This window comes from Corvus brachyrhynchos, unplaced genomic scaffold, assembly GCF_000691975.1.
Source record: "Corvus brachyrhynchos isolate BGI_N302 unplaced genomic scaffold, ASM69197v1 scaffold302, whole genome shotgun sequence".
NCBI lineage: Eukaryota > Metazoa > Chordata > Aves > Passeriformes > Corvidae > Corvus > Corvus brachyrhynchos.
This window is the reverse complement of record NW_008237244.1, coordinates 4,837,433-4,851,472: the sequence shown is the minus strand read 5'-3', so window position 1 is coordinate 4,851,472 and position 14,040 is coordinate 4,837,433. Positions and strand designations below refer to the sequence as shown.

The 14,040-nt window shown below is 41.1% G+C and overlaps 1 protein-coding gene across 1 annotated transcript in view; it reads left to right on the top strand.

The window, feature by feature from the left end:
• The first annotated feature begins 6 nt into the window (after positions 1-6).
• ESRP1 (epithelial splicing regulatory protein 1) overlaps positions 7-14,040 on the top strand; it is a 34,973-nt gene continuing 20,939 nt past the window's right edge. The window contains 9 exon segments of the mRNA XM_017730393.1: positions 7-197; positions 404-532; positions 1,383-1,496; positions 3,912-4,026; positions 11,292-11,390; positions 11,490-11,544; positions 13,407-13,517; positions 13,604-13,736; positions 13,824-13,866. Of these exon segments, the coding sequence (XP_017585882.1) occupies positions 66-197; positions 404-532; positions 1,383-1,496; positions 3,912-4,026; positions 11,292-11,390; positions 11,490-11,544; positions 13,407-13,517; positions 13,604-13,736; positions 13,824-13,866 (931 nt within the window). The 5' untranslated portion in view covers positions 7-65.

The following is a 14,040-nucleotide window of genomic DNA, read 5'->3' as shown; positions in this document are numbered from 1 at the left end:
CCCCTCCTTTCATTCCTCCTTTTTCTTTCTCTCCTTTTGATCCTTTCTGCTGGCTCGGTGGCACCATGACGGCGTCTCCCGACTACCTGGTGATTCTCTTCGTGACCACGGCGGGCACCAACGGGGCAAGGTTGGGCTCAGACGAGCGAGAGCTGCTCCAACTCCTGTGGAAAGTGGTCGACCTGAGGAGTAAGGAGGTACTTTCACCCGACGGGGGAGCACCCCGACCTGCTGCTCCCCTTGGCGCCTGCCATGCTGGATGCGGGCAGGGCGGTCTCGGTGCTGGGCTGGTAACGGGTGCCCCAGGCTGGAGCAAGCTCTGGTGGAGGGTAGGGGCTGGTGCTGCAGGTGGGGATCTCTAGCCGGGAGAGCTGACTCACCCCCTCCTCTGCTTTCTCTGGAGCTGGGGCGCCTGCATGACGTGCTGGTCCGGCCTGACCACACAGAGCTGACGGCTGAGTGCCAGGACATCACCCAAGTGGATGTGGAGAGCCTGGCACTGGCTCCACCGCTGGAGCAGGCACTGAGACAGGTGACACCCCATAACTGGCTGCTAAGTGCTGGTTTCCTTTGGGAGTTCCCCCATGGGGTAGAGGTGGTATCATCCTCTGCTTATCCCCACCATCAGAGCAGAGGAGCCTGGCACAGGAGCACCACATGTGTGGGTCAGGAAGCCTATATGTGTAGGGCTTTGTGGGCATTTCTCCCTTGCCTTTTGCTTATTTGCCTTGGGAGGAACTGAAACCCAAGAGAGGAAGTTTAGGGTCAGCTATTTCCCTGCTCTGCTCTCCTGCCAGGCTGGACCCTGAATGAGTCCCAGCTGGAGGTGGGAAGTGTTGGAAGAAGCCAGCCTTAGGTGTCCCCTGAAAAGGCTAGGCGGTGGCAGGCCCTGTTAAGACTTGTGCTCATCAGTCCTGGGAAGGTGATGATGCTGAATCCTCTAGAGTAATGAGCAGGTGTGTGTGATTCCCAATAAGGGTAGGGATGAAAGCATGTCTTCTTTTTGACATGCTTAAGTGCCCAGTCTGAAAAGCTCTTCTGCCCCACTACTGCCTCAGCTCTCTGCAATCAGCTCTGTCTCATTGCAGTGCTCTTGCAAGTATTGAAAAGGATTTTTTTCTGTGATGTGGGCTGTCTGTGTAGCCATATCTCATTAGAAGGGGGAAAAGGGGTGGTTTCCTTCCGAAGATATTTATCATGGAAGCTAATATGTTCTTAGTTAGTAAGAAACAAATCTACAGAAGTGAAGGAGTAGGCTTGTATGGAAAGGAATTCCAGCTCCATATTCCGGCTGCCCAGGAGTAACATGTTATCAACTGATGACACTGCCTAGTGGAGCCACTCTGATCTTTGTAACATGTATGTCTTGTTCCTGCCAACAGTTTAATCAGTCCGTGAGCAATGAGCTGAACATTGGTGTGGGTACTTCTTTCTGTTTCTGTACTGATGGACAGTTGCACATTAGGCAGGTTCTTCACCCTGAAGCTTCCAAAAAGGTATGTAGTTGTAGCTTGTTTGACTCTTAATGTGTTTTTTACAATTTCTTGCAAAACAAATCAACTTCTCTTTAGTATGAGCATACCTCCACACAACCATAGCACAAATATCACTCATATGTTAATGTGCTTACCAGGCTAAAGAGCCTGTCTGTGTGGAAGGCATATGCAGTGCCCTGTCCTTATGTAGCCTTGAGATGCCTTTTTAAGTTAAATCAGAAGGAAGATGCTCTTAAATGTTTGAGAAAGGAGCAATGTATTGACAGTACTTGTAGCTCCTATAGGGTTAACAGATGGGATTTGGGATTGTTGCTAAATAATTAACCACCTTAATCATAAACTGTCTTTTGAAATTTTACATTCATGCTTAGCTACAGCAACTTTCAATCTTTATGTATTCAGCTGATGCTCCGAGGGCGGTGCTTGTATTTGTAAGGAGCTGAACAGTAGTTTCAGGCAGGCTATGAGTGATGATTAGTCCCATAGTCTAGAGTTTTCTATAGCTTCAGAGTTGCCAAATCACTAACAGTGTTGTGAAGTCCTGCCTGCTTTTTGTTAGTGATAGGGTTGCAGCAACATGTGAGTCTCTCTAGTTCTGAAATAACTGGCTCAATATTAATAACACCTCATTTTGTGGTTTGGTATGAACATGCATTGCTCTGTAACTGAGCTGTTCTGCTCCTCTCATTGTATCTGACTTCTGTGCAATTTGCTGCTTCATCTTTGAAGGGACACTGCTGCAAGTTGGTGCTGTTCCAAAAGTGATACTGAATGAGCTTGGTTGTAATACTTGTTTGTGCTTTAAGTATTTATGGCTTTGAAGGCTTAGAAGAGAACCAGTGAGCATGATTCACAGTGAAGGGACAGTTCTTACATATGTAACTTGTCTTCTATGATATATATTATGAGAAAACATGGAAACAGATTAAGACTTTCTTCTTGGCTAATAAAGTAAAACTTGTCATCCATTTAAACTATGTGGATAAAAGAAGGAGCACATCTTACAATTATTTAAGCTGGTTTGATGTTAGGCACCCTTTATCTGTATCATTACAAGATCACAGACAGGAATCAAGTGTTCATCAAAATCTTCTGTTGCTGTTTTGTTAAGAATTGTCCATTTGACATTCGTTCTGTGCTGCCTGTAGATTAAGTAGACCAGATGCTTATGAGACTTGTAAAAGTTTTTTAATGAATACCCTAATGCAGGGATCAGAGTGTGGGATCACTAAAATCCAGATAGAAATATATATCTTTTCAAAAGCCTAGTGATTTCTGCCTAAGATATCCATTCTGAACCCATCTAGCAACTCCTGGTATTCAGAGAATGAATTAACATCAGCCATTCCAAAAGAACATAAATGAAGTATGGAACTTCATTTCACATCAAGGAAGAAAATCATGCTAAAACTAGAGCAGGAAATGTTGGCAAGCCCATCTGCATTTTCATAAGTCTTTAAAGAATATCGTTTGCTTAATACACCTGTCCATATGCTAAGATAAGCTGTAATGTTTTCAAAGCAGAACTTGTTTTAGAGCCTACACTTCCTTCTTTGGGCTCCCTAAATGGGCTTTCACACAGCCTGCTATCTGTTATAATGCCAATGCTAAGTAGTTCTTATATCCCAGAAGGGCCTTACATGTCTTGCAGGCAGCAAACAGCCAAAAGGAATATGAAGTATTCTGTCTGGGGTGAATAGCTTGCACTGGTTTCAACAGCTACCCCCAAGACTTTTCCATGTCTTCTCCTTTCCACTCCCCCAAAAATTAAAAGCATGTGGTAGATGTAGTGGTGAGGCAAGAAGGGTTTCATTGACTCCTGGTGGGCTACATAATTTGCTTCTGGCTTTATATGCTGCAGTTAAAGCAGTTACCATGCATAGGCTGACAAGCTCTGCACCATGCCAAGCCCTCATCTGCACAGTCAGATTTTTTTTGTTGTTTTTTGTTTGTTGGGAATAAATATTTGAAGTGTGACTATTCTCTGAAAACAGCCTTTTCTATAAATTAAAATATCTGCTAGTCTTGCAAAGTTTGGTTGGTTTTACAGACTGAACTGACTACCCTCTGGCTTTATACAGTTAAAATTGCAATCAAGAGTTGATGATAAATGTTGCAATAGGAGGTATTTGCTCTGCTACATATGTATTGGATTTGAAGCGCTACTAATAATGGCAAATGTTTCTCTGGCAGTGCAAAAGCATATTTCTCTTATTAAACAATATAAAGAGAAAGCTGTTTAGGCAAAAAAGTTTATGAACATACTTATCTGGCTAAGAAGAGCTATGTGAGTTTCTCTCAGCAAAGGCGTTTTGTGCTTCCTAGGTATTCTACAGAAATTGTTAGAAAGCTCGGTATCTAGACACAAAGTAGATTAAACTCACACTGACAGTGGTTACTTTGTTCCTTTTACAGAATATTTTACTGCCTGAATGCTTCTACTCGTTTTTTGACTTGCGGAAAGAGTTCAAGAAGTGTTGCCCTGGCTCACCTGAAGTTAGCAAACTCGATGTTGCAGCCATGACAGAATGTATCCTTTTAACAGTGACTGTATCTCTGCTGCTGTTATAGCCTTGGCTGAATTTTAGGACAGAGGTGCATGAGTAATGCTTGCAACACATGTTTAGGGGTGGTATAACTTTAATGAGTAACTCGGAGCTGCACTGAGTTTTCTCACAAAGATAAAGATAAAAATGTATGAGGGTGAATGTTGCCATGGAGAAAATCCTGTATTTCTTCTTGACTTCTGTATGTTTTCTTTACTACCTTTATAGTTGTCTCTCTTTAAACTTCACAGTTTAGTGTAACCAGCACATTTTTTCAAATTGCTGTTGTGAATTGTAATATAAAAGTTTGAGGTTTGAGTTTCATTGCATCAGTTAGATTTTTATTTTATTTTTAGGCAGGAGCAAATGTTGGGAGACCACCTTAATTTTCATGAGAGGAAATGGTTATTCTTGAAGTGACCTTGTAGTGAATCTGTAACACAGGAATGAACCTAAGGCAGGGATGCTGTTGGCACATGTGGTATTCAGTCTCCTAGAAGGTGCACATGCTGCACCTCACAGGGTGAGGCTTGGCTGGCACCAAGATGCAGCCAGTAGTATGTTTCCATTTTCAGTGATAGGGATGTCTAAAATTACCTTCTGAATAGTCTGAAATGGTCTGTAACCCCATCCTATCTGGCTCTTTCCTAGTCTGAGCTTGAAAGCTGAAGCTGTGATTTGGCCGTGCCTTCTTCCTTCCTTCCCTGGCAGTCTCCCCTCTTGCTGCATGCTTCGGTCCTCATCCCAAACATGTTCTTGGACACAGAATTACTGAGCTATTGAAGTAGTGGTCACGAAATTCGGGTATCAAGGAGGAATAAAGGAATTTGAGAGGTTTGTTATTGGTGGTTGATGTTGCTGCTATTGTCTTTATTAACTTTTCCTCTGACTTGCTTATTGTGTCCATAGAGTAGTTGCCATTAAGAGCTGATGTCTGCGGCTTCAGAATTATTTTGGCCTTTCACTGCAGGACTAGTATTCCCTGGTCTTTGTACCTGTCAGGGGCATAAAATACACATGTGGGGTGGTTTTTTGTGTTTAACCATTCTGCTCTGCTTTGTTATCTGCAAATTAAGATTAATCTCTGCTAGTGAAGGGGTAAAAATTACTTCTCTCCCTACTTTGATGGAAAGCAGTACACTTAGAGTAGGAATCTGAATCTTTACATAGAAATGAAATGTTGTGGTGCATAGAAACTGGATGATGGAGACTTCTTAAAGTTATGGTTAAAAACTTAATACCTTGTTTAGGGAATGCTTTGACACGATCTGGTGAAATTAAAGACAATGAATGACTTCAGCTGTTTCAGAGAGTTGCCCTTGGTTTCTCCTTATGTGACTATTTGGGTTATGTCCTTCCACTGTGGAAGGAGTTGTATGGCTGTAGCTACCTGGAGCGTCACTGGTCAGCTAAGGCATGGTGATGGACTGTGTGCTCCCCGCCTGCTGGGAGAGGGGGGCAGACCACCCTGTGTTACCTGACTGTCAGGAAGTCCCTAGAGTCATGCTGCCTGAGAGTAGTTTTGGCAGTTGCCAATAATGTTTTCTCCAAGTTCCTGGAGGTTCCTAGTCAGTCTATCCAAATGCACTCAGCTTGAGTCTGAGGTCTGGATAAGACATGCTTTTTAAGGTATATAAACCTAACTGCATTCTGGTCTTATATTAATTTTTGTGGGTTATCTTGTTTTGTAACTGCTGAGGCTCTTATTTGTAGACTTGCTATGTTTATGCAACATGGCTGAAATCAACTGTCTCTATATTATTGTGTGGGAGCTGAGAATGTGGAGACCAAAAAGGGTAAAACAATTTTTGTTCTTCTTTCATTGACAAATATGATAATTTTCTTTCTCCTTACTTGCTGAAATGTATCAACTTCATCTCCTCTGTGTCAGAAGCTGTACAGGTTATTTGCACCTGGAGACCATGGGCATGTATGTGATGTTTGGGATAAAAAGACTGCTTAAACAGGTGCTGAGTCTAAAGACTATTTCCAAAAGTTGTGTGCAGAGTTGTTCAGTTTTTTTCCTTCATGTGTGGGTATGCTGGGGTGAGGGACACAAAACCAAATCAGAAACAAGTGCAGTAGGTTGAAATGAAGCTGCATATTAGGTCATAGAATCTCACCAAGCTCTTTTTATTCTTGTAGAAAGTGCAGTTTCTTGGCCTTATAGCTAAAGAGGGTGTATGAGGGGAGTCTTCCATGATTTCGGCCACAGAAACTATACTGTGCCAGATACATTAGCATTTGATGAGGACAGAATGTTTAAGTATGGCGCTAAGGTGCTGATTACATGTTCAAGAGACCTGCCTTTACAGACTGGTAGAAGCAGGAGTAGAATGACTTTTGGGCACATCCCTTCATGTACTTACCTCTCCATTTTTCTGTGCGTAAGCTGGTTGTGATGAGTAAGAGGAAACTTTTATGATATGAAATAGTTAGGAGAAAGCTGGCTATTAATCTACAGTCATTTAAGTTATTAAAGTCTTCAAAAGCTTTTGTTTTGATGGGTCACTTTTGATTAAACAACAAATTACAGACAAATGGGGAATGTATATTACTGTTCCCAGCTGTCAGGGGAGATGACTTCCTACTGCACAGTCAATTCCAGACATATATTTCAGTATACAGCACACTGGATTGTTGGTGCTTGGCTATGTATTTCCTGCAGACAAGGCAAGCACAATCTTGAAAAAGAGCATAGAGATAATAGACTGAATAACTCGCTGGGTTATTCTTCCTTTAGAATGTACTGTGGACTTACTCTCTCAGGAGGCTGCTTGAAATTTGTGTGCAGCAATGAAACCATGCCAAACCCAAGAGCTCAGGTGAAAGCTTTACAAATCTTTACTCCCAACCCCCACAAGAAGTTATACATTTCATGTACAAACAGCCGCTGATTTCTTTTAGTTCAAGGTAAAGCAATGTTTAAGATACTGTGAAATTCAAGGGACCAAGGCAGAACTGAGACTAGTTGTAATTATCTCTGAGCGCTACTGCTGCCTAACTCATGGTGTCAAAACAGTTCTTGTGTATGAGACAGTTTTCTGGCAGACTTTGTCAGAATTGTGTAAGTGTAATGACAGCAGGACAATTATGAGAAATTTTGAGTAACAAAACTTGAGAGAAGGGATCATGTTCCAGCAGAGAAAAGAACTTGGGTCTGTTGATTTTTTTTTTTTTTTTTTTTTTTTTAATGTGTAAGCATACAAAAGGAGCAGGGTTGTTCTTGCACCCTCTACCTCCCATACTTGCTGCACTTCTTGATTTGCAAAGCTTGCTGAGCCAGTTTTCACCTTGTGAGTGCCTTCAGGGTGGAGTGAATAAAGCTTGCATGACTATTCGTATTAGATTTGCAGAAGACTCATCCTTTGCCTCGAGATTGGGTGTGCAGAAGCCATTAAATGGCAAGTAGCTCTTGCTTCCTCCAGTATCTGGTTTGCTCCACTCACTTCTGAACTGGATTTGTGAGAATAACTTCTTACTAGGAGTATCTGTCAGTGTTGTCAGTAGAAACTCAGAGACACTTCAGAACAGCTTGTTTGATGTGCTGGATATTGTAGTACTGAAATTTGGTTTGTTGGGGCTTAATTGTTTGATTTGTTTTTGTTTTTTTTACCTGGGTGTCTTGGAAACAATAACATGGAGCACAATTATTACCAATAGTGCTTAACTCTGGCAATAAAAAGCCCGTATTTGGGTATTAGCTGAGAATCTTGGATTTGCTATTTGTATCTCCTGTGATAGTACTCAGGAACTGGGTAATATTATATTATCTTTATGCAAAGCATTATGTAGAAAGATGTAATCTTCTGTCTGAAGGAACTTAAATAAGAAACAGAGCAAAGGGGAAAGGATCAGTGTAGCGCAAAATGGCAATGCTGTTTCATGTCATCTCAGGTTAAGTTAGTCATTCAATAAGAAAGGAGTTAAGAGACAGTGGGAAGGAATGAGTCTTGGAGGGCACTGGCAGTGAGTGAAGCTGTGGTCACGAATCTGAGGAAATGATTTAGAAATTTCTTCCGTATTAGAGAGGCAACCCTAATATAGAATGTCTTCCTTCCTGCTCCCTTTAATTTGCTGAGTGTTGCAGGAGGTGGTACAATAACTGCACACCAAGGTTAGGTAGTTCCTTGTTTCCCATCCTGCCTTATTTGGGACTATCTGTTGTTTAATTAAGAACATACATGTAGATGCTACTGCATGTAGTAGCTTTAGACAGCCAGGTCTGGTTTCTAACACTTCTTTAAATGTGAAATTGGATTATCCACTGCAATTGTCTTTCTCCAGTTGCCAGGAGAGGCATCTTCTTAATATAAATGTACAGAGACACATGTGTGGTCTCCTATCCCATTATAGAACAAGTGGTGAGTGTTATAGACTATTTCATTAATATTTTTTCCCAAGTACCATAATTTCTAGTGCCCCTGTCCATAGGAGTCTACCTCTGTGCAGTCAATCTAGTTCATTAGAGTACAGATTTTCACTTAGTAGTATTAACATGCTCTTTACATGTGCAGAAAACTATCAGTTTTCTTCTCCAATCTTGCCTAAAAGCTTTTAACTAATCACAGGTGAAGGTGTGAGGTTATGCCTGCAAAAATATTGATTACTTTCTTCTTCCCCTCCTCTGTGTTTGTATTACTCTAGAGTTTGGCACAACTGACTCCCTGTGTCTGACAACTGGTACTAGCTTCTCTTAGCACTAGAGCATTTTTAGGAACTATTTCTCCCATGGATCAGTGTCTTCAGAAAACATTTTCACCAAAGAAAATTATTGTGGGGTGGGGTAGTTGTTTGTTTTCCTTGTGTGATGGCCTCTCTTCAGATTCCTAGCCCTTTCACACTGCTGCATTCCCCTGTCTGAATGCTGATCACTTGTAGGGATCTTTGGCTCAGCACAAAGGAAATATTGAAATGTCTTTTCAGTTCTGACAGCGCAGTCTAACAGCCAAGCACATGTGTATGCATGTCCCCTGCTGGAATAGCTATTGAAACTCCTGCCCAATTTCTCTTGATTTTTGACAGAGGAAACACATTTCCAAAATCTTCATAAAAATTGGTCAGGAAAGACCAGGGTTCCAACACCAGCACCATAAACAGCTTCTGGTTCCCTGTATGAACAGCAGAGGCTCTGCATAAGCCCAGTGCAGAGCTGCTAGATGCTACAGGGGGAATGGTGTCAGGAAAGGGAGGAGAAGCACTACTCTACTCTGATACACAAGGTGCCCAGAAACATCTGTGTGGTGCTGCTTAGGCACCCTCTCTGTGAGGGAGGCTGTTTGTGGGTTATTTTTCTTTCCAACCCCCCTTTCCCAGGGGCAGAGGAGGAGGAGGTGAGCTTGAGTTTAAAGCTTAGGAGAGACTGTGATGAAGAAATTTTTTGTTGTCACAAATAGTTGTAATCTCTTAAACCATGCTTTGGGGTTGCTCAGGATTTTTGGCTTGGTTTTTAAGAAAACTATTTAATGTTCCTAGTACTTTATCCCAAAGAAGGTACCAGGAGGGGGAGGGTAAAGGCAGTGACTAGCAAGCTATTTATAGTCAAGCAGTTGGAGGGGAGGAATCACTGGTTTAAGTATTCTGTTTTTTGAACTATCATAATACACTTAAGCTTCAAATGTTCTTCTAAGACTAAGCATCATCCTCTCACATTCCATACTTCCATGCACACTTAAAACTAACAAAACCTCAAAATCAAATTAGCTTCAAGTGTATTGTGTTGGCACAGCAGCTTTCCTTGCTGTGGAAGAGGAATGCATTAATTCAATTGGAGTTATTTTTCATCTTTCAACAAGACAACTGTTAAACAATTTAAAAAAATTTTTTTTTGTAGAACTGACTTGCAATCATCCTACAAATAATAGGGAAGACTTTAGCTCACAGAGAAATTCGTGCTGGCTCACCTGATGATGATACAACAAAGCTGCTGTGAGGTGTTTGTTTCTAACAGAAACTCTTCTGTTTCCTGCACTTCATTTAGGCATCTGACAACTCAAATGTTGCTCAGCTCTAGGTGGAGAAACCAGGTTTCGTCTTAAGAGGAAAGTTATCTTGGACTGTGAAGCAACTTTTGAGCATCATATAGTGCAGACTGGAGCATTTGAAATGTGTTAATGTGGTCTGGGGGGAATGTGGGCAAATAATTGGTGCACTTGACTGTTTTCAATGTGTTGTATTACTGCACCTTCCTGTATGGATGGGTCTTGTTTAAGAATCTCTCATTTTTGCTCTGAAGTCTTGATGCAAACTGATAAGGCAAGTAAAAATGCAATGTTTATTCCCAGATTTCCTTATTTCTTGTTCTGTTCTTGATTATGTTTTTTTACCCTTCAGTCCTCAAAGAAAATGAGTGAAAAAGACCTTTTTAAAAATTTGCTTCATAAATAATGGAGTAGGGTTGCAAGTAATCTTACAGTCCTGTAGCCTGGTGTTGGAGAGGGGCAAATATGATGGAAAGCAGGAAATACCATAGTCAACTCTGTTTAAAGTTGTCTGAAAAATGATGGTGTATGCAACTTAAATCAGCCTCCCTTTATGAATGTGGGGGGATTTTTGGTCTTTCTATGGCCTGTCTTTCTAGGATAGGAGGCTTCCTGCTCTATATTGCAGTCATTTCCAAAATCCTTCAGACTGAATCTGTGGGTTGTGGGGCTCTGTTTTACCTCTTGACAAAATACATGAGTGGTGTACTCTAACCAGGTTCTCAAAATGCTTCTGTGCAACGGCACAAAACTTGGGTTATAACTTCTAATAGGCAACATTTAGATGAGGTGTCATTAATTAATTTTGTTGAAGTGGTATGATACTGATTCTACTTTGGCACTTACTTGGTTGAAAAGCATGTGGTATATCCCTCTCTTTCTGGAGCTTTTAGTTGATTGATTGCTTCTCCTTCCCCAAATTTGTCCCTAAAAATTAAAGAGAATGTTAATTAAACAGGACAGGGCTTCGGTCTCTTACACATGCAGAAGTGTATCTGTCAAACATATATTTAATTTGTCCATGAATTATATATGTCCTTATTGTGGGGTGCCATGCTCACAGACACTTTCTGGAGTGACCTCACACTCCCACAGGTGGCAGTAGCTAGAGGCCAAGGCAGAGCAGCTAATGTATCCCAGCAGGAAAATGGATTAAATCTTCCCCTGAGAAGCAACATACTATCAAGGATAACATGAGAGTGTGTTGCCCTAGCAGGAAACCAATTAGAAATCTGTTTGGTGATGATTGACTTAACTCCAGCATAAAGATTTAAATCTTGACAAGAACAGTCCAGCGTTTCCCTATGGAGCCTCTCAAGTTGAAGATATGGGGAATATTATTTTAACATTATTATCTGAACCACACAGTAAGTGATTGTGATGAACGTGTTTTCTCTGTTCCTTTGGTTTTGTTGCCTGTCCTGTATGTTGACAAAATAGGAAATAACTTGTGCTGTATTTCATAGATCACCGATTTTCAGATCCAGAAAGAGTGAACTACAAATTTGAAAGTGGGCCTTGGTAAGTACTTCCTCCCTCTTCTTGTTGCACATGTTTTAACCCCCACTACCTTTTGTTTAAAGTTACTGTTTAGATAAGCTGTACTTCTCTCTATTCCTAACCTGAAAATAGCTGTTACCATTATTTTTATTTACCTTCCCACTGCCATGGGAATTGATTAGATCCTTGAAGTGGGAAAGGAATCTATGATCAGGTACAAGCATGTTTTCTTGTTAGGCTTCAGTGTTGCCTGTTAGCTGCTGATAGTTCTGTGTTCTGCTAATAAGTGCTTATAATGGGTGCTGAGTGTGTTGTGCTATTAACAAAGAATGTAAGCAATGTTTCAGAAATAACCCTATTAGTTACTAATTCTTGCACTCTTCCTGCAATTTACTACACAGGTACTGCATATACACTTTTTTTATTATTTTTTTTTTAGTAGTGAAGAAACACTTTCATAAAGATATTGTGCCAGAAATACAGTGCTACCACTCAGTTGTTTAAACTGTGGTGATTCTTATTCCCAAATATGTTTTAAACATAAAGCTTTATCTGCTTTTGTTGTCTGCTTAGTTTTTGGGTTTTTTTTAAATTTAACTGTTCTTTTTCTAGGTATAAACTTTCTCAGATTTTTCTCAGTGGTTTTCTTGAGGATCCCTGTGCAATATCACAAGATAATGGTGTTAAACTGACCTTATTTATATTCCCATCTTGCACAAACACTTACTTCCCTCTTTCAGATTAAGGATCTGTCATAATGGTAGATGATGCTTATACTTTTGAAGCAAAAGAAGTAAGAAAAAATGCAACATTGGCAGAACTTTCCAGAGAGATTAGCTCTGGGGCTATGTTCAGCATTGTTCTAAGCTTTTTCCTTTTCACTAACAAAATTCTGGGATGAGGTGGAAGATTCACATTTTATTTTAGAAAATGAGAAGTACAGAACTAGGAGGCAAGGGGGAACAGTTTGAGACAGACAACTACAGAAAGGCCACCTGAGAAATTAAAATGTGAGTGAGAAACATGACCATTCAGGCATACCATAGCCCTTTTGTGTGAGGAGTCCTCTACTGCTGAACAACACTTCATCTACTTAATCAATCATATAAGCTCTTCCATGCAAAAAAAAAGCTGCTCTTGAAATAGCCAGAAAGGCAGGCTTAGGTAGCTGTGAATGTTTTGTTGTACTTGTCACTTTCAAGAAATAAGAGAACAAAAGACTGTGGTAATGACCAGTTAAACCTGGCTTTCTGTGGCTAAGCTATTCCCATGCTAAGCAGCCAATGTAGCCTTTATCTATATTAGTAGCACAGTGATGGCCCGAACCTGCAACGTTAAGGCTCTTCGGGCCAGAGTCCTGTGTGTGCTGAGTACAGCCCTGCACAGATTTGGTCTTGGCTTGTGACTGGTTCTTACACACTGTCATAGTAGAAATAAGCACTCATCTCTTACATCTAATTGCTCTGCTTCAATTTCTACCTAGCTAGATTAGAACAGCAAGTACTTGATTTTTATACCTGTAACCCTCTTCAGATAATGGATAAGCCCAAATGATGTCAAGAGAGGAAAGTAAACTGGGAATATGATTAAAGAAATGACAGCTCAAAGAGCAAATGTGGTAAAGCAGGAAAGGGGAACTTGGAAAGGGGCAGCTTAACAAAGCAAACTTTCCCTTGGAGAGACTTGTAGAGTGGCTTTCAGTTGCTGTGTGTCTTTGGATAGTGGTGGCACTTGGGCCTCACTGCCTTGGCAGGGTCATCCAGCAGACATGGAGCAGGGACAGAAGCCTGTGCCTGGAGTACAAATGACAAGCAGACAGGGTAGTGTGTGGCAGATACTAGAGGCAGATGTCTCTGCATTACTTCTTCTTTCTGTGCCTGCAGCAGCAAGATGGAACTTGTGGATGACAATGCTGTTATCCGAGCAAGAGGATTGCCATGGCAGTCATCTGACCAGGACATAGCGAGGTTCTTCAAAGGTCTAAATATTGCCAAGTTAGTAGCTAAGAACTTACTTGTACATTTGTAGCTCTTCAGCTGTGTAGGTCATGGAGTTTCATCTCTTGATTTAAATCTTGCAGAGGAGGTGCTGCACTCTGTCTCAATGCCCAAGGTAGGAGGAATGGGGAGGCTCTTGTGAGGTTCGTAAGCGAAGAGCATAGAGATCTAGCGCTACAAAGGCACAAGCATCACATGGGGAATCGATACATAGAGGTGCGTGACATGATGGGCTTTGAAATCCTCTTCTCAAAAGGAATGCAAATTGCATACCAATCATGTTCCTTTTTTTTTTTCCTTTAGGTATACAAGGCAACAGGTGAAGACTTCCTTAAAATTGCAGGAGGTAATTTTTAGGGGATCAAAAGGGATGGTTTGTTCCATCAGCATCTCTAACTTTTGGCTGCAAACTGTTCCTGTTGAATGTGGCCCTTTTTTCTGTCTTTGAACAAGCAGTTGGGTGGTGTACTGATTACTATGTATTCTGCTAGCAGCAGTCCAAGATGTTCCATGATTTATC